The sequence below is a fragment of the Suricata suricatta genome, chromosome 3 (assembly GCF_006229205.1).
Source record: "Suricata suricatta isolate VVHF042 chromosome 3, meerkat_22Aug2017_6uvM2_HiC, whole genome shotgun sequence".
Lineage (NCBI taxonomy): Eukaryota > Metazoa > Chordata > Mammalia > Carnivora > Herpestidae > Suricata > Suricata suricatta.
The window spans coordinates 67,249,697-67,270,057 of record NC_043702.1 but is presented as its reverse complement, the minus strand read 5'-3'; the positions used below and the strand labels follow the sequence as shown (position 1 = coordinate 67,270,057).

Sequence of the window (20,361 nt, the reverse complement as noted above, 5' to 3'; positions counted from 1 at the left end):
GTAACCTCATCACACTGATTTGTCTACTGGACCCAGTAAACTGTCTTTGGCTTTTCTGCCTTTGCCCCTTGTCCGGAGCCTCTTCCCTGCAATATTTCCAACTTGGGCTGTCACAGTCCTCCACCTGCCAATGCCCTCCTCTCTCATCAAGATTTCAGTGCTGTCTCCTCTGACCTTTGCCCCAACACTACTCATTTAATAACTTCTGTTGATAACTATTTTTCCATGCCTACCAGTGTTGTGTACTCAGCAAGGCCATGTATTTGTTGAAGACAGGGCCTTGGATTTTTGTTTGCTTTTCATCAACCTTAGCACCTAACACAGTACCATACCATAGTAGGCGCACATAGGATATCATTCTATAAGCCTAATAAACCCAATGTAATGCTCCTTCCCCAACCGCAGAGCCTCCACTGATGACAGAGTTTTCCATATTCTGTTCTTTCCACATACATGCAAACGCACAGTCACAAAAGCAGCCACCATCATAACTTTCCTAAAACTGTTCTTACTCTTTTGGGGACTGAAAAGCCAGTAGCAGCTTCCCATGTTATTTTTTTTTACAATTTGTGGAAAGGTAATTCTCCTATAGGAAATGCTCTTTCAAAGATGTTAAGATTTTATTTATCTGGATCTTATCTGATAACATCACCTTGTTTCTGCATACAAAACTTTCAGCTTCAATAGTTACACTTTATTACTTTATTGATATTTTTAAGCCTCATTTGCTAAATAAGTTAAAGATTTTTTTAACTGTTTTTTTTTTCAATTCCATCTTGCCTTTCACCCCTGAAAATTAGAAGAGATACAGCAAATGGATAAAATCAGTGCTTGGACATGCCAATTTTCAAACAGGAAATAAAGCCTTGTGTTACAGAAAATATTTGAAACTCCTATTGGACTATAAAACCACAAACCTATAGATGTATTCACTAAATATCAATTGTATTCAACCTATCATTCTCTGATACATCAAACAGCTAGAAGGCAAGTACTATTTGAAAAATACTTTTGAGGATATATACCCTGCTACCAATAGCTATTAATTTAAAATGGACACAAAACACATTCCAAAGTTAGTACAACTCCAGGTATACATGGTTATAGACATTCACAGTTCTACATTACCTACTGATATCTAGGTAGACCTATTAATGTAGAATACACACACACACACACACACACACACACACACACACACACACACACACATTATGGCAAACTGAATATTTGTGTCTTCCAAAATTCATATGTTGAAATCCTAACCCCCAATGTAATGGTATTAGAAGATAGGGCTTTTGAGAGGCGATCAGATCATGGGAGTAGAGCTCTCATGAATGCAATTAGTGCCCTTATGAAAATGACTCCAGAGTGCTCTGTTGCCCCTTCTACCATACTTCCACACAGGCAACAGACCCTCACTGGACACCAGATACTTAATCTGCCATTGCCTTGGACTTGCCAGCCTCTAAAACTATGAGAAATAAATATTTGTAAGCTACCCAATCTATGGTAGTTTTGTTAATACAGTCTGAATATATATATCATAAAATATAACACCCTCAAGGTCCATCCACTTTGCTACAAATGGCCATATTTCATTCTTCCTCATTGCCATATAGTACTCCATTGTATATATATATACCACATCTTCTTGATCCACTCATTAGTTGATGGACATTTATGCTCTTTCCATGATTTGGCTAGTGCAGAAAATGCTGCTATGAATATTGGGGTACATGTGCTCCTATGCATCAGTACTTCTGTATCCCCTGGGTAAATCCCTATCAACACAGAGCATCTTTCACTGACTCGATTTTGTAAGAAGAGAATTAGCTGAGCATTTATAACAGATTACATACAATGTTATCTCATCTCACATAATGGTGTTTGCCCTGGCTTTTTAGGATAACACACTTAAATCTGGAATATTAAAATAATTGAGGCAAAATTCCATGTGACGTCACCTGCTTCCCAGAGTGCTATTCTTCACATTCATGATGCATGTCTCACTGAGCACTTACCTCTCTCCTGTCTCAGACAATGCTGAGCTCATTCTCTCATTAGGCCATAGATTTCCCAAATCCATCATTTCTACCATGTTTGGTCTCCTTTCTGCTCATAATGGGCCCAGTATGATTTTAATCCAGCTACTGATGTTCCAAATATCAACACTGATGCCACACTTCTGCTATGGCCAAGGACATATGTGAAGAGCCAGGCTGCCCTTGGTTTATGTTAGGCTCACTTAGCCACTTTACCATGACCCTACAGGCTGCCTTCCATATCCTGGCTACCCAGTTCCAGAACAGCACTGCTAAATTGGAGCAAATAGAGCAACAAATGTTCCTTGTTTTTTGCCTTGCCATTTGATAAGCAGTGCACATTGGAAGATACTTTTGAAACATCTAGATAAGCGAGTTCTGTAAGGCATGAGTGCCAAGTCCAAGTTTTGACCTTTAGCAAGTTCATAGTTTGTTGCCAAGTTACAACCTATTCTGTCAAATGCTTACAGGACACGCTCATGTTTCTTTTCCCTTGTCTACTTGCTCACTGACAGGGCACTGCTGTGGCAACAGATGAAGCTCTTTGGCTGCTTGTGTGGTTTTCCTGGTGGGCCTGGGACATGCCGTTCACTTGACTTATCAGTTCAAAGCACTGTGCTAGCCAAGCAAAGCAGCTAATCATATGTTACCCATCAGCTTATAGAGAAACTCTGAGATTCATGTCTTCCTTAATTTAAAAATCAGAAAAAGGTTAACAACTTTAGATTTTACCTTCTTAGTGAGAACAGCTATTAGGTTGAACCAAATGAAAATGTCATTCTTATCAGTCAAAAATGATAGAATAGTGATAAAGTGATTCAATCTAATAATAAATCCTTATCAAAAGTATATGGTATCTTAATGAAGTCTTGCAGTAGAATCAAAATGGTTTCGGAATAAAAGCACTCCCAAAATGATAAGATCCAAGTGAGGAAGTACTGTAGTTTCATGGAACAGTCTTTCCTTGATCAATTGTTACCTTATGATTACAGAATATTTCGAATATTTTATATTCATGAAAAATTAACTTTTTGTCTCTATTAGACTGTGATATAGAATATTTCTACTTGACAAAGACAAACTGTTTTGGTAAATAAGTGGCTAATGCAATGCAACTTCACGGCTCATAAACTCATTAAGTTGTTAAAACCCATGAAAAAGATATCTGGTTATAGAGTTCTTGTGTTCCATCTGGTAATCAGTTAACATTTTGTATTGATGCTAAGGAAATAAAATGAGTGTTACTTTCGAATTTGCCACAGCTAAATAGCAGCCCCGACATGGGGACAGTGGAAGCAACATGAAGCAGCAGCAGAAGACGCTGACTGGAAGGCCCTTCATACCCTGCATTACCCAGTAGCACATGCGGGCTACCACCCATCCGAACAGATCCAACAAATACCAATAAGTGTGGGATCCCTGGTGGCTTTGAAATCAGAGCGCTTGGATGTCAGCCTAGGTCCAATTCTTGCACTGAGGCATTGGGAAGATTACTGAATCTTTCAAAACCTCAGCTTTTTAATCTATCGTAAAACAAGAATATAGCATTATATAGCTAATGGGGAGGTGCTATGATTAAATGAGATAATGTATGCAAAATGCTTAGCTTAGGATTTAGACTTTAGGGAGCCTTCCAGATGTGATACACTATTGTGTGTGTGTCTATATGAATTATATATAATCTACTGTCAAGTTAGCTAATATACAGTGTGTGCAGTGTGCTCTTGTTTTCAGGAGGTGGATTCCTATGATTCATCACTTATATACAACACCCAGGGCTCATCCCAACAAGTGCCCTCCTCAGTGCCCATCACGGATTCCTCCCTCTCACACCCGCCCCCCATCAACCCTCAGTTTGTTCTCTATATTTAAGAGTCGCTTATAGTGTGCTACACTATTTATTGTGTTGTTTTGTTTCAAGCACATGCTAGGCAACAAGGACACAAACATTAATAGAGGAGTCTTTCCTCTCAATTACCTAGCAGTGGTGCAGAGATTCGGACTTGACCTACAATAAAATACTAGTTAAAGTAGTAAGTTTCATTATTTTCATATCCCCAATGATCCTAATAAGACAGAATAAGAGCGACACGTTGAGAAAATATCTAGGATAGCACAATCTAATTATTTGCAAAGTGCTAATGAACATCACTTTCTCCCTTCAACATGCCTCATGCCATCCCTAACATCCACAGAGGGAGTCAGCAGTTTATCGCAGGGAGGGAAAACAATGAACTTGGTGACTTGGAGAATTTGTGAAGCATGATGTTTCTCTGATTACTGAACACAGGAAGCATTAGACTATCATCACAATCGCCAGATTCACCTCATGAGAGAAACATCCCAGGTACACCAAGTGAGCTCAGATAAACGCATGGCCACTAAGCGGGAGCCTGTAGAAGCTGGGAGTGCACCCTCCATGCATTTACTGTAAGATCAGAGTGTCAGATGACGGAAGTTTTTAGGTATATAATCACTGTATTTTCAAAAATCTACTCTGAAAGATCAAATGACACAATTCATATTTCCCAGAATAGCGACAGTTTCAGATAAAGAGAACAACTTGGTAGGAGGCTGCCTGTCATGACTCCAGCTTTACCTCCTCCTGCCCCCACAAACCCTATATCACTCCTATCTGCACTGGCCTCCTGGCTGTTCTTTAGATACATTCAGCCCACCACCACCTCAAGGACTTTGAATTTGCTGTACACTCTGCCTGGGAAGTTCTTGCCCTCGGATATCCCCAAGACTTCCTTCTTCACCTCCTACAGCTCTTTACTTGAGACTTGACCTCCCGCCCCTCCACGGCATTCTCCATCCACTTCATTCGTTGATTTTCCTTCACAGTGACACCATCTACCATATCGTATGTTTTACTTGTTTACTCTCTGTCTCATTTGATGGAGTGTTAACCCCATAGGGGCACGGATTTTGTTTTGTTTGGTTTTGTTTACTATTACATCACCACACCCTAGAACAGTGTCTGGCATATAATAGACAGTCTTTAAGTACTTGCTGAATGAATACAAACCCAGTACAGACAATACAAACATAGTAACATGGGTGCAAATGCCAGCACAGTGAACTCCAAGTGACTGTGGGAGCAGGAGTACAGTATACGTGGCCAGATGGGTCTAGTTAGTGGATTGGCCAGTCGGAGGGAGGAAGGAAATATTCCTTTTTCTTGTTGATCCTCTCAGCATGTGCCCAGAAGCAGCACCTGGTCCAGCCTCTAGCACCTTTGGAATGCCCAAACCTGCCTCATCATGGCTCCCAGTGGTGCCAGAAGTCGCCGGGTGCCTTACACACATCAGAGGCTTCTTCTGTGTCCTTCTTCTTCCTGTTTCCAACCCCTAAAGACAGCACATTCCTGCAGCTACTGTTTCTGGGTTATTTCAGAATTTCTCTTTTGCTCTTTAATCTATGCAACCAATTTTTGTATTAAATCTCACTGTTGAAACACCGAGTGCGATTTCTGTATTTGTCATGCCACTGTATTTTAACATTTTACCTTTAAAATAAGGTCTTTTAAGGCTCTAAGAATCCATTATCTAGGCCTAGGGTTGGCAACCTCCTAAGGGGCCAGATGGTAAATATTTCAGGTTTTGTGGGTCAGGCCTCTTTGTTGCAACTACTTGAGTCTGCCTGTAGCCTGAAAGCACCCACAGACAACATGTAAACAAATGGATGTGGCTGTGCTCCAATAAAACTTTATTTATTAAAAACAGGTGGCCAGACTTAGCTTTCCTTTGACAACACTGTGTAGACATTCCTCAGAATTGAAAGCAACAAAAAACAGAAATAAAGCTGTTCCAAGATCAGTATTGAAAGACAAGATATCGAGAATGAAACTAATTGCCTTGAAACTATAAGAATATCAGCAGAAGACTCCAATATATACACAGAAGAGAGACAGTAGGCAGAATATACATGCCTCAAAATTCAGATCAAGATGAATGAATCTACAGCCACTGGAAAACAAGTGCAAGGCCAGAGGACTTCCTGATCTAAACCCAGTTTGTGCTGGGTTTACTCACTCCGCCTTCACCCCAGGAAGCACAAACAGGAAACCTGCGCTAAACAGGGCATTGGGGCTGCTTTATTCCTTTTTGAAATGGAAGGTGTTTTATTTATTCATTTATTCATTCATTCATTCTCATTGCAGTCACTTCCTCTCTCCTTGTTAGGACCCTTCTGGGAATAAATAAGACTGGCACAATAGTAGCCAAAATTCATATTTATAAATACAGACTTTTAAAAAATTTCTTAAATGTTTATTTTTGAGAGAAAGAGAAAGACAGAACATGGGCCAAGGAGAGAGAGACACAGGATTCAAAGACAGGCTGCAGGCTCTGAGCTGTCAGCACAGAGCCTGACGTGGGGCTCAAACCCACAAACCATGACCTAAGCCAAAGTCAGATGCTCAACCAACTGAACCACCCGGGTGCCCCTATAAATAAAGGCTTTTTATGCCCCATGATGTTGACTGACATTATACTAGTATAATTCAATGTGACAACAAATAGTTGAAAGGTGGAAATGTATGAATTATATGGATAAGTGACCCACCGGCTCATGAAACATGCAGCTATTTTAGCAAAGAGCTGGTTTCTCGTGAGAAATACTCAAAAGCAGTTGCAGTGAGATATCAGTGGAAGGCACTGGAGAACTTTAGCATTTGGTGAGGCTGAAAGCTCTAATACTGAATTGAAGAACTTTCCAGAAAGATTTATGGGCATAATCAACAAGGCCACTCTGTGATAAGTGTTTGTCTTCCAGGATATAAGGAAAAATGATCACTGGAAAACAAAACTGCCACAAAAATTCCCCTTCCCAGCATTCTGTGAGACAAGTGTTAGTATTATAGCACCTAATTCTGGGACTGTTAAAAGAATACACGAGTTAAAAATATGTAAAGAATAAGAACTACAAATGCTTTACAGAGTTCTCTCAGTGTGCTGGGATATTCTAGGCATTGTACACTTCTCATCTCAGTTTTACAGGTAAGGAAATTGAGGTGAAGACAGGTATAGATAGTAAGCAGATTCGAGTCCCATGGCTACCAAGTGCTGAAGCTACACTTGAACTAGGCAACATGGCTCTGAAGCCTGTGGTTATTACCACGCTTCTAAACACTCTAAGTATTTGGGAGGCAGTGGCACATGGTAGATGCTGCTGGCAGTTTTTGTGAATTTGTATAGATACATTAGACTTTATGGAAGTGTTCAATTTCAATGTTTGCATCAAATCTAGATAGATAATTTGGACTTGAGAAGTTGGTAGGTTGCATTAGTACATAATTTGTTCTAGTGCTCCAAAGTCAAAGGGGTGCCAATTCTTTCTGAAAACTCCAGAATTTTCTCTCCGGACTGTTACTAAAAGTGGCAACTTCATGACTTCCTGGAAAGGGGTTTGAACCACCCTCATGCATTCTTGCACCGGTGCATCCAAAGACTCATCATCTTTTCCCTGAACTCATAAAAAGGATCAGAAAAGTAGGAACCTAATGACAAGTTTCTTTTCCTCTTCATGTTTCCTAGATTTAGAACGTAACACAACCCTAAATAAATCACATCCTGCAGTACTCGTTTTCAAAAGAGTATGAATTTAGCCAATGAAAGACAAAATCCTTCCTTTATAGCAAAAGCCACTGTAAGGGACTTCCTCCAGAGCCACGATGCTTCCCACTTCTGTGCTATGCCCTCCGACCACTCCTCTGCAGACCCTTCTCTCAGCACTTGGAGGAAGAAGTCAGCTTGCCCTGGGACTCCAATCTGTGTCTTCTTTATCCTAAGGGACTTTGTTTCATCTCTTTTCCCTCACATCTCCAGTGTCTTTTCAGTGGTTACTTCTGCCCTGTCCTTACGTATGCACAGGTTGTAGCCATCATAAAAAACATCTACCTGGCCTTGAAACTTATTTCTCTCCCTGTATTTATTAGCCAACATCTCAAATAAACAATCCACACAGGTGGTCTTCGTTTTCTCCTTGTCCCTCCTCATGCCTCTGGATCTATCCCTTACTACTTACAGGACACTCATTTCTCTCTCCTTATGGTCTTCAGTCTTTATTTTATGCAACATATGTTTTTCCAGTTAATCAAGTAATTTTATACCATTATTTAAATATGTAATCTGAACAGTCTTGTCTTAACTAGACTATTAGTAAGCTGCAAAGATGGGTTTATTTTATCTTCGTCAAACAGCTGCTAGCACTGTACTCTACAAATAGATGGCTAAACTCCATATTTATGAATGTAAGTATTTTAATCAGAATTAGAGCAACATTAAAATGTTAATCAAAAATGTTTTTTGCATGAGTTTCAAGACGATTCCATCAATTTGCCGAATATTTTCCAGGCTGTACTGGGATGAAAAGTGTCCCCCTAAAATCATGTTCACCTGGAACTTCAGGATGTAACTATTTGGAAATAGGGTCTTTGCGGATGCAGTTAGTTGAAATGAGGTCATACTAGATGAGCGCAGGCCCTAAATCCAATGACTGGTGTCCTTATAAGAAGGTCATGTGAAGACATACTATTGCTAACCTGGAAGACAGAGAGGACCACGTGGAGATGGATAGATGGCGGCCATGTGAAGATGTAAGCAGAAATCAGAGCGATCCAGCTACAAGCCAGGGAACACCAATGGCTGCCGATAACCACCAGAAGCCAGGAGAAAGGCAAGGAAGACTTCTTCCTGTGAGCCTTCAGAATGAGCATGGCCCTACTGACACTTTGCTTTCAGATGTCTAGACTTCATAACCATAAGATGATAAGTTTCTGTTGTTTTAAGCCACACAGTTTGTGGTTATTTGTTACAGCAGCCCTCAGAAACTAATACAAACGTGTTGCTCCTTGATGTTATGGGCACTGGAGATATAAGAATGAGCAAAAACATGAAAAGCTCTTACTCCCAGGAAGCTTACATTCAAACAGGGGGACACAGGAACAAATAGTAAGTACATAATGCCATATGTGAGGTGGTGATAGGTGCTATGGAGAAATTAAAGCAAGGAAGGGGAAAAGGAGAGTCAGGTTTGGGGAGAGTGCTGTATTCAGTAATTTGGTGAGGGGAGGCCCCAAGGATAAGGTGGCATTTTAGCAGAGACCTAAAGGAGGTGAAGGAATATGCAATAGACAGTCCCAGGGAAGAGGAATACTGGCCAAAGGATCTGCAAGTACAAAACCTCTGAGACAGGACAGGTGCATAAGCCGAGAGGAGGGAGCAGGGGCGAAACTCAGAGAGGCAGTGAGGCTCAGGTCACACAGGCTCTGTGGCATCAGGATTTCTGGTGTTTACTCTGAAAGATGAAGAGCCATCCGACTGGTCTGAGCAGAGGAGAATGTAATCAGACCTCTGTTTAAAAATGGTCACTGTATTAGTTTTCTATTGGTGCATAACAAATGACACAAACATAGTGGCTTAATACAACAACGGTGTATTAGCTAAGGGTTCTGTGGGTCAAATTCCCGCGGAGGGCATGGCTGGAATCCCTGCCCAAGGTCTCAGGAAGCAGAGACCCAGGCATTAGCCAGGCTGAGCCCTCATCTGGAGGCTTTCTCAGAGGGAGGGGAGGAAGCGGTTTCCAAGATCATGCAGGTTGTTGGCAGAATTGAGTTTTACACGGTTGTAGGAGGGATGTCACTGTTTCTTGCTGGCTCCCAGCCAAGGACTGCTCTCACCTCCTAGAGTCCTCTCACTCTCTTGTCACATGGGCCCTCCAAATCAGCAATGGTGTGAAAAATCCTTTTTGTGCCTCAAACCTCCGACTACCCCTTCTGTGAGCAGCCAGAAAACTGTTTTTGTTTTTTAAAGGGCTCATGTGATAAGGTCAGGTCCACCTAGATAATCTCCCTTTCTTTAAGTGGACTGTGCCACAGAACATAACCTAATCGCCAGAATTAAATCCACTGTAATCTATCCCAGAGGCTAGTATATGGGAGAAGGGGAAAATTTAAGGAATCATTTTAGAGTTCTATTTACCACAGTCACCTTATCTGTTGTGATGAGCATTCACTGTAAAAAAAAAAAAGTTAAAGAAGAAGAAATAGGGAGATTTTGTTGTAAAAATTCAGTTGAAAGGTGATGGCGTCTTGGACCAGGGTGCTAGGAGTGCAGGTGATGAGATGCAGTCAAATTCTGAAAGAACATGAAGATAGAAGGGAGAGGATTTGCTAACCAACGGGGGGTTGAATAGAAGTGAGTCTGGGAAGTAAAAAACTGCATGGATTTTGGTCTCAGCAACTGGAGAAATGGAATTGCTATCTGCTGAGATGAGGTACACTAAGGGAGGAACAGGTTTAGAGAGAGCTCAGGGAAGTGTTGCTTTGAGATGCCAATAACATCCAAATGGAGATGCCTGCTCATATATAATATGCACACAGAGTTCCTGAAAGGTCTGGTCTGGCAATTGGGACCTTGTCAGGTTACAGATGGTTTTTTAAAGCCATGGGCGTATATGAAATCTTCTAGAGGAAGGAAGGAAGGAAGGAAGGCAGGCAGGCAGGGAGGGAGGAAGGGAAGGAGGGAGGGAGGGAGTTCTAGGATGGAGCCCTGGTTGGTTCAGGGTTAGAAGTCAGACAGGAAGACAAACTTCTAAGGAGCATGGAGGGGGCATGTAGTGAGGTAGAAGGAACACCAGAAGAAGAGTGGAAACCCAGGGGGAGGTGGAAAAGGATGACCAACTGACAGGACAGTGAGACACAGATGGAGAACTGGGCTCTGCCTTCAGCAGCACACAGGTTAGGGACCTTGAGGAGAACGGAGCTGCGTTAGTGGCAGGGTAAGGGTAAGCCTTGTTCCAGCATGTTTAAGACAGTCTGGGGAGAGGAGCTCTAGACAGAGACAACCCAAAGCTGTTTGAGGAGTTTTGTGGTAAAGAGAGAAGGGAAAGGGACTGGGTGGGGGTAGGTGATTGGCAGGGACATGGCATCCAGAAAGATTTTTCTCTTCCCTCCCCTTCCCTTCCCTTCCTTTCCTTTCTCTTCTCATATGAGAGGTTATAACACAATTAGGAGAAAATGAGGATGCAGAGGGCAGAAGAAATAAGTGGAGCCTCATTTATAGGCCAAGAAAAAGGGGTAAAACCAGCGCCCAAAGGAGGATTTGGCCTCAGGCAGGTGCCATGAGGGGCAAGTGCCCCTGGAAGAGGCAAGTGCACGTAACTGCTCAGAGGGGCGGGGTGGGGGGGGGAATGGAGGGCGGTCTCTTCTGATGGCCTCTGTTTACTCATTAAAATGGGAGGCCCAGATGTTGCCCAAGAATGAGCCTTGAACAGGCGGGGGGGGGGGGGGGGGGGGGGGGGGGGGGGGGGGGGGGGGGGGGGGGGGGGGGTGTTAGGAGCTGGGAGAGAGGAGACACAGTACAGAGTCTACTAGGAAGGTAGGCAAGGGAGCAGGTGAGGAGCATGGGGATTTCCAGGCTTTCCAAGAAGCCACTTATGCTGGGCTCTAGATTTGCTTTTCAGTACAGCCAAATCATTTTCATCTTCATAAAGTCATGACCACACAGATTCATCCCCCCACTCTGGAGCTTTAACAAGATCTGAATCATCAAATCCAGACACTGTGAGGTTATCTTATTTGCTTTTATTTACTTATTGTATTTTGTTTCTATGGCCATTAGTTATTTCAAATCCTACCTTCCTGGGTCAACTTTTGCAGGTCTAATATTTACCATGTAATTTAAAAAATTTCTTTTTTCATTTTCTGTGAACTGTTTCTACTACTTTTTCACATTGTGAGTTGAATAAAATCTGACAATTTGTATGGGCTTTTTAAAGGAAAAATTGAGAGTAATTCTCTTCAGGGGTTTCTGACACGCTCTACTGTTTCAGATTGGTATCGTAAATATTTCAAACAATGCCTCCCCACCCTTAATCACTTTGGATTCCAAGATAAAAGCAAGAATTGGGGTCAACATGCATTCAGGATAGAAAATACAGCATGGAAATACCCTGCTTTGCAATAAACTCAGGCGGTTAAGAGAGATGAGAAGAGGGGAAAGGGAGCTATATGATCAGATTCTTTGGAGTTCAGAGCTGGTCAAAGTAGTTGACATCTATTTTCTTTTGTTAGCAAATTAAATCTTTCGATGTAATAAAAAGAAAGCAGTGATAAACTCTGTGTTATGCCTACATAGACACCCTGCTCCCCACCATTTCCTTCTTTGGAATTCCCAGTTCAACTTAGGTAATTAGCTTTCTCGTGCCATGTGTTAAGGAAGGAGTTTCCTCCTTGTCCCCGAAAGGTGAATCTCGATTACTCTAGCGCCAAAGAAAATCCAGAACACAACATTCATTCCCCCCAGCCAGTGATTCGTTTAAAATGAACAAGTGACTCAAATCTGGCCAATGAGACATAAGAGAAAGTCCGCCCTGGGCTGAGGGACTTTTGGAAAAGCTTTCCCCCTGGATAGAACAGACTATGAATGAAAAACAGCATTGTCTTCTCCCTTGCAAAATAGGTGTGTGAGCAAATGATGTGCTTGACCCTGAGAGGACACACTTGAGAACACAAGCCAACAGTCTGAGAAGCATATTGCTGAAAAGACAGGAAGACGCCAGGCCCCTTATGATGTTGTTAGACCACTGCATTAACAGACTCCAGAGCGGCCTTATTTCTACACATTCAGTTATAGAAGATGCTAATAATAGTACAATAGTAACACTCCATAGTTTAAGCAAGTTTTGGTTGGGTACTCTGTTACTTGCAGCCAGAAACATTCTGTTTGATACAGAATCAAGTGCCATAAACTACGGAGGACTCAACTTGTAGGTGAATCATATCCCTGGGGGCCAGTCTGATGGCTCCAGTATTGGAAAGATTGTATTTAGGCCCATTAATGATTAATCTGTTATGCCTCGTTGGTTTCTGTAGACTTCCCTGGGCAGCATTTATCATTGCCCTTTCATGCATCTATAGCACTTTGATCATTTACTAGAAGGACACTTAGCCCTTGTTATTATGGTTAATGTTTATGCTTCCTTTTATATTGTGAATTGTTTTAGGACAAGGGCCATGTCATTTTTATATCTCTAGTGAGTAACAAAGTGCCTGGCCTATAGCAGATGTTCCATAAATATTTGCTGAATTGAAGAATTACCATCTGTTGACAAGTATGTGCTAGGTGCACACAGTAGAAGGCCTTCCTGAGTCCTGCCTCCTGATCCCTGGAGCGGCTGCAGTAGGACAAAACAATTAGTTCAGAGGAACCACTGTTGACTAGCTCTTGTGGGAAAGATAGAGCCATGAGAGCAAGAGAAAGTTCCCCACTCTGACTATAAAGACAGCCATTCCAGGAGTCATCTTTATCTCTGCTCCTTCCCTCACTCTTCACTTTGCTCTTTACCATACATTGTTTTACCTCCAAAGTACATTCTGGGTTTTTTTAATCTCCAATACTATCATGCTGTCCAATCTGCCATCATCTCTCACAAATCCCCCCACTCACCTCCATTATCTACACCGGAGTCAGAGACATATTTTTAAAATGGAATTAAGATCATCCACATTCATGCTTGGAATAAAAGAAACTCCTTTTCTGTGTCCCTCCATCTTCTCTATCACACTTAATTTTTTCCTAGCACCATTACAGTCTGAGATTACTCACATGCTTGCCAACTACTTTCCTGCCCCATGGGTAGTAAAGGTCCACAAGAGCAGGATCCTCATCTCTACTGTTTAGGGCCAGATCCCCTATACCTGCAATAACACCTGAAATGCATAAGCATTCAATACGTGTTGGTGAGTTAACAAATCCTACATCTGGCCATCACAAGACCTCAGCTCTGATTTTAAACCTCATAGACGTTTCCTGTCTGAAAATAAAAGAATAAATAAAAGGATAAGAGCTACTCCTGAAATTTGTGACCCTAAACTTGAGCAGGTGGAGCTTACAACAACTGAGGAAAATAAGAAGAGGTCTCAGCCCCACAGAGACAGTGTTAAGGCCGCAAGGGACACCCAACCAGTTCTGGAGGCACCCAGTGTGAAGTCAGGGAAGGAGAATGGGATAGTCCCACTTAATACGCCTCCTGCCCACTCTTCCTTCATTATACATCCTGAGCCACCACAGTCCTCAGGGGGCCAGAACAAAGTTCCTGCTGGATTTGGCTCTGCTTGGAATTACCTTTGCTTCTTGGCCCTTCGATGCTGAAATATGTAGCCCAAGTTCATGGGTCTACTTGCTTCCCAGTGAACCGAATAATGAGGAAATGTATGCTTAATGTATACAGGTAACTAAAGCAAATGCTTTATCATTGAATCTAAAAAACTTCATAGGAAGTTATAATTTTGAAGTATAAAGCTGCAAATATAGTACATGGCCAAAAGAAAATAGCTAACTCAGAAATTGATTTTGTGGTTTTAGTTTACCCTCAAATTGAGAGACACACCCTTTTTTAGAAGTCATAATGGAGCTATGAAGACTAAAGGTAAAAATATTTACAAGATAATGGATTTACAACAATGAAAGGGAATCAGTATCAAACCATAAAGCAATGATTAATCATTCACTTACAAAAATTCCCACCAAAGCATTTCTTTAAAACAGCTACGGATGGAAATCAGCAGACTCAGGGAAGGCTAAAAGTCAAAAGGTTTGGATTTCCAAGTTCTAGTACTTAATGGATTGTTCTGGGAAGATCAAATAAGATAATATAACATGCATAAAAAACTAAGTGTAATTGAGTGCAGAGAGCAAATCTGGACCTACTACTACTAACGACACTTAATAAGACCAGTCCACAGGGTAGGATACCAGCCCAAGCTGGATGTCATTGTCTACAGCTTTATATAAGAATGGAGGTAACAGCAGCAGGTGCTTTTCCTCAGAACATCTGACATCAGGGGTTAGCAGCCATGAAATTACAATATAGGCATATACATGGGAAATTGTAACTTTATGCTAATATGGCCACATTAATTTTATACTTGATCAAAACCAGCGGAATGATTTGGAGTTTAAGAGCATTAGCTCTGGAGTCACATTGCCTGAGTTTGAACTTCAACTCTGTGGAACTCTAAGCAAGTTTCTTAACTTCTTTGGCAGCCAGCTTCTAAGATGGTCCCCAAGGATCTCTGCTGCTTGTATTCATGCCTGTGTCATGCCTCTCACGCTGTATCAGGCTGGTTTGTGTGAGCAATACCAAGTGCTGAAATACCACTTCTGAAGCAAAATCATAAAAGGCTCTGTGACTTCCTATTTGGCTGCTCTTTTGGATCCTTCAGCTACCCTGTCATGCCATGGAAAGGCCCACATCATGGGGAACTGGGTTGTACTTAGCCAATAGCCACATGAGAGAGCTTAGAAGTAGATTCACCAGTCCCAGTCAAGCTTTCAGATGCCATCTTGATTAAAATCTCTTAAAGGACCAGGAGCCAGAACCTCTCAGCTAAGCCACTGCCAAGTTCCTGACCCACAGAAATTGTGACATAACAAGTGTTTGTTGTTTTAAGTATTGGAGTAATTCATTATGTAGTAATAATGTAGTGCCTTCTCAAAGTAAAATTTACATTTCTGTAAAAATGGAGATGATAATAGTCTCTCAAAGGGTGGTCCTATGGATCAAATGAAAGCATATTGATAGCCCTCAGCCCAATACCTGGCACAGAGTGAACACGTTAGCCACTATTACATGTTTGCATACCTTCTCTTCCATAAGCATGGTGGTCCTGCATGTATTTATAGCCACATCTCCCATGGGCAGCAGCACTTTGTTAAGTACACTGTTCTAGCTCTAATCAGTCATTTTACGTTGTTTTCCTCTAGCCATGAACTGGGCAAACAGTCTTGCCTTTTTGTCTCTGATCCCCTGTGGGATGAGAGGCAAGATGTATAAGAGAGAAATTTAAGGCACATACTGTGGCTAAGGAGCCACAATAGCCGGCCTGAAAAAGACCAACCCACTGACCTCATGAGCATTTGACAAAGGTTGACAATAGTTAACTGAGCTAGCTGGAGTCAACCTGAGCTTTTACAGAGCTCCCTGTTTAGAAACTGTCCCCTGAAATATACAAAGCTTTCATTCAGCCTCATTTATGTGCTTTTAAACCTGGAATCGATCCTGGACTTCCTCAGGCAAACTTCATAGATACTATCTTTTCTTTGAGTATTCCTGTCTCCTTCACATTTGGGTTTCCTTTTACTACTGATGGATGGGTGAACAGTCGGATTTCCTAGGCACTGAAAGAAGATACTGAGGAAATTTACTGCTAAAGCAGTGAAAATAACAAGAGAAGAACAGGTATGTTTCTCCCTCATAACAAAACTCAATAATAAAACTATTTGACAAATAGCAAACTCAATAATAAAACTATTAGATAAATATTTCAAAAGCCCAGCCTATAATGTAATGTGAAAGGGGAAATAAAGAGCTCACCAATATTGACTCAGAGATTTTATTACCACTAAGACATGAGGATTTCTATACTTTCATTATAAGTATATTTAAATATTTTACTGAGGATTCTCTGGGAAACTGAATGTTTAAATGTAATATCCTTCTATAATAGGATATCTAAAGGGTTTAAAATAAAATACAATCCTTTATAACACATACAGAAGGAGGTAAACTTTTAATTTTGCAAGATCAAATGCATAATCCCTGACCTCAGCGAGTTTTTATTCTTAAAACAATATAGTAGTATTACACTCATGCCTCTCTGTGACTCTCTTTCTTCTGGGTGTGCTTGGTTCTGATAAAGTCAGAGTTTCATATGGAAACACTTAACCTTCTCTTAAACCAGCCTCTCAGGGAATGAACTTGGGTTTGCTCATTTCTTCCTTTCTTTTGATTGTTTATTTCTTAGCTTTCCATGTGATCTGGGACTTAATTTTTCAATCAAAATCTTCTTCCCATCCCTCTCTTCTTTCCTTCCTTCATTTCCACTTATCTTTCTCTCTTCCACCTCCTATCCCTTTTTTCTTCCCAGTTCTTTCTTTCTTTCTAACTTTAAACCTAGATGGACAATATGGAGAACATTTCTTGGGTGATGACTGATGCTGCCCTTCATGGTAACACAGCCCAGGAATGATATTGACTTAGTGAAAATGCCACATTCCTCAGCTTTCATCTCTGCCCCTTACTTTAAAGTAGGAGTTGAAACAAGATGATTTCCCTTTCCTCTTCAAATATATATACATGCCAATTAAGAAATATGAGAACTTGAGTGTGTAAGTGTAAACAAAGCACCCATGACACCACATATCCACCCAGCTGCTCAAGAGGCATCCTTAGCCACCCTCCTCTTCCCTGTATGTTTAATCAATTACCAAAGTCTAATTGTTCACAGCCTCCAGATTCTGCTCTGCACCATCAGTCTTCTGGGACACTTCCCTGCTTCCCCTCTAGCCTTGCCCCACTCCACCCATGTTTCCACTGAACTGCCCAACAGTCTAGGCATGCTCACAATTCTCCTGGAGTTCTTCATCACCTACGGTTAAAATCGAACCCCTTTTGCTGCTTTCCACTCTCCTCCTCTGCTAGGAGTTCTTTTATAATCCAGTTACAGGAGGTACTCTTGTGTCTCTGTACTGACTCCTAAGGCATTTATGTTTCCTGGAAAACCTTATCCCCAGAAACCATTCAAGCATTCCCACAGAAGAAACTTCTTGTGAGAAGACTTTCTGAGAAGTAATCCTTCTAATCCACAGGAAAGGGGCACCTGGGTGGCTTAGTCAGTTGAGCATCTGGCTTCAGCTCAGGTCATGATCTTGTAGTTCGTGGGTTCGAGCCCCATGTCAGGCTCTGTGCTGACAGCTAGCTCAGAGCCTAGGGCCTGTCTTCAGATTCAGTGTCTCCCTCTCTCTCTAACCCTCCCCTGCTCACACACTGTCTCTCTCAAAAATAAATAAAACGTTAAAATAATCTAATCCACAGGCAAGTTTGCATTGCTCAAGCCTCTCTAAATTATCTTACTAAATCATAATACTTAGATGGAGACACATGAGTCTCTGGAGAAGTCCCCCTCAAAAGAATGTTCTTGAAATATCTGTCCAGATTTCATGTAGGGAAGAGAGGAAATGGCAAGACAGCTCCTCTCCAGTCTGCATGCCCCACCAGGCAAGACAAAGTACCTGTAGTGAACCTGATCAACCCCTAGGCACTTGCCTGACCTAGTCTTCTAGGCCATCTCACTGCCCATTTCAAGTGGCTTCGTCAAAGTTGGCTATTCCTTCCAAGTTTCCTTAAGGAAAGTTCTGATAGTTACAGCCTTATACCCATTCTTCCAGTGTTGCTGTGATGTGCTTCAGTGATATTCTGAAGAAAAATGAGCTATCCAGGTTACTTTGATTTCTTACATATTTGTTTCTCACTATCTATAAATTTCTTGAGGTCAGAGATCTTTAAAATTTTTAATCCTTGTATTTGCAGCAAGTAGCACAGTCCTGGGACATAACGTAAGCCACGTGAATATGGATGACCCATTCTTTCCTTCTAAGGCTTTATGTGACTGGTTGTTTAAACACACAAAGTATCACTTTATGAAAACAAGAGTCAAATATAAGTGAACTGATGTCTGCCATTTAATTATCTAAAAACGGTGGTAACCAATGCTTTAACTAAAAGTCATTATCAATGACTCAGTTACTTAACCTTTGGGACCTCTGCCCCCGCCCTGAAATTCCAGGCAAACATAGTCCTTGCTGGATAGCCTCATAAACTAATTCTGAGCTGTCTCCTTGAAATCTTGAGAAGACCCCTCAGTACGTGAGCATTGTCTGCACATTTCCTGATTAGAGCATCTAGAGAGAATGCTTCAGTTGACTGACTAGAATGTTTAATACTAAAAGTAAATATTTACTTAAAAAGAAAGGCAGGCCAGAAGAGACCCAAACTAGTTGCTCTCACTTGTTTGCACCCAATACCCAATGGTGTATTCCATTATACGAATGTTTTATATTAGGAGCCAGAGCTGAACTAGGTCAGGAAAGCTAAAAGAAGTGAAGGTGACTTTCAATGAAAGAATCCAGCAAGCATCACTGATCCCATCCCTTCTGAATATTACCATGTACACCAGTTTTATGATTTACTCTGACATACTTCTGTAAGTGGGCCACACAGTTATTTCCCTCCATCTCAACTCTCCAATTAATGAATTTCCATCAGCCTGGAAGGATTCCCCATGCACTCTTTCTCAAAACTATATTTTGGGACTTTTCTTCGTCTGCTTTTTTCTCCTCCTTTTATGACAACCTTACAACCATTTGGGACCTTTAAAAACAGCATCTTCTCCTTTGAAGATCACAACTAGGAAGGCTTTTATTTTTTTAATTCAATCATATTAAACCTTTAAATTTGAATGTAATAAAAAGAAATTCTAAGGCTTCTCCTTAATTTCAAGAAGTATGTGTTCATGATACATAAAATGTGTCAGCTGGAAGGCTCTGGAAGCCTGAACCCTGGAGACCCTGGCAGGGCATCTAGCCACCACCAGGGACCCCTCAGCTACAACCTGGTGCACTGGCCCAAGCCCCCAGCAAGATTCTTAGTTTTCAGTGTGGGAAGACAGAACCCAATCCTGGTCTCCAACGGTCTTATTTCTTTCAAATGTGTTGAACTTACTGCCTCTGCTCAGTAGAACCGCGGGCACGGTGATGATGGTGACGAGCGCCGCAAGCCCCAGCAGTCCCAGGAGCACCTTCCACGGTGTCTGCAAGCCAGTCAATTCGTGTCCAGTTAGAGCGAGCCGTGTGGCCCCAGAGTGGTAGAGGTAGAGGGTCGGTGCCCGCGCTGCACCCTAGGCAGCGGGGTTTGCCAATGGGCGTGCATTGGAAAGGGGGCACAGTGGGCTGGGAGGGTTTGGAGTGCGGAGGTTGCCAAGAGCGGTAGCCCTTGAACTTTTGGCCTCTGAGCACACTAGCGTTTGCTTCTCTACGCCTCCCGCACGTTAGAAGCCAAGTGAGGGAGAAGCCAGGTGAGGGTGTGAGTTTTACCGGTGGCTCTCCGCGTCCTCCAAGGCTTGGCGCCTCGTTCTAGAAGAAACCCCGAGGGGGCCGAGCGCCAGGCGGGAGCTCTGGGAGGTCCCCTCACCTGTCGGAGGGTGGCCCCGGCGCTTCCGCCGAGCTGGAGCCCCCCCGTCCCGTTCCGCGAGCCTCGGGCTCCGTTTGGGGAGAGTCTGGTGGAGAAGCCCCTACAACCCGACCCCGGGGTTAGGGAAAGGCGCTCCTCACTCACCTTCATCGTCGGCGCGTGCCCGGGACGGAGCGTTCGGAGCGGGAGCGCAGGCAGAAGTCGGGCCAGCGGCCGAGACGCGCGTCCCGCTCCGCTGCTCGCCGCGCGGACTCACTCGGCGCTCCCAAGTTTCGGCCCC

The 20,361-nt window shown here is 42.3% G+C and overlaps 1 protein-coding gene across 2 annotated transcripts in view; it reads right to left on the bottom strand.

The window, feature by feature from the left end:
* DPP4 (dipeptidyl peptidase 4) overlaps window positions 1-20,353 on the bottom strand; it is a 78,070-nt gene extending 57,717 nt beyond the window's left edge. For both annotated transcript variants that reach the window (XM_029934484.1, XM_029934486.1), the window contains exons 1-2: window positions 20,226-20,353; window positions 19,614-19,701 (exon numbers count right to left, since the gene is read on the bottom strand). In XM_029934484.1, coding sequence (XP_029790344.1) covers window positions 19,614-19,701; window positions 20,226-20,231 — 94 coding nt within the window. In that variant the 5' untranslated portion in view covers window positions 20,232-20,353. The remainder of the gene's footprint in view (window positions 1-19,613; window positions 19,702-20,225) is intronic.
* Window positions 20,354-20,361: the final 8 nt, after the last annotated feature.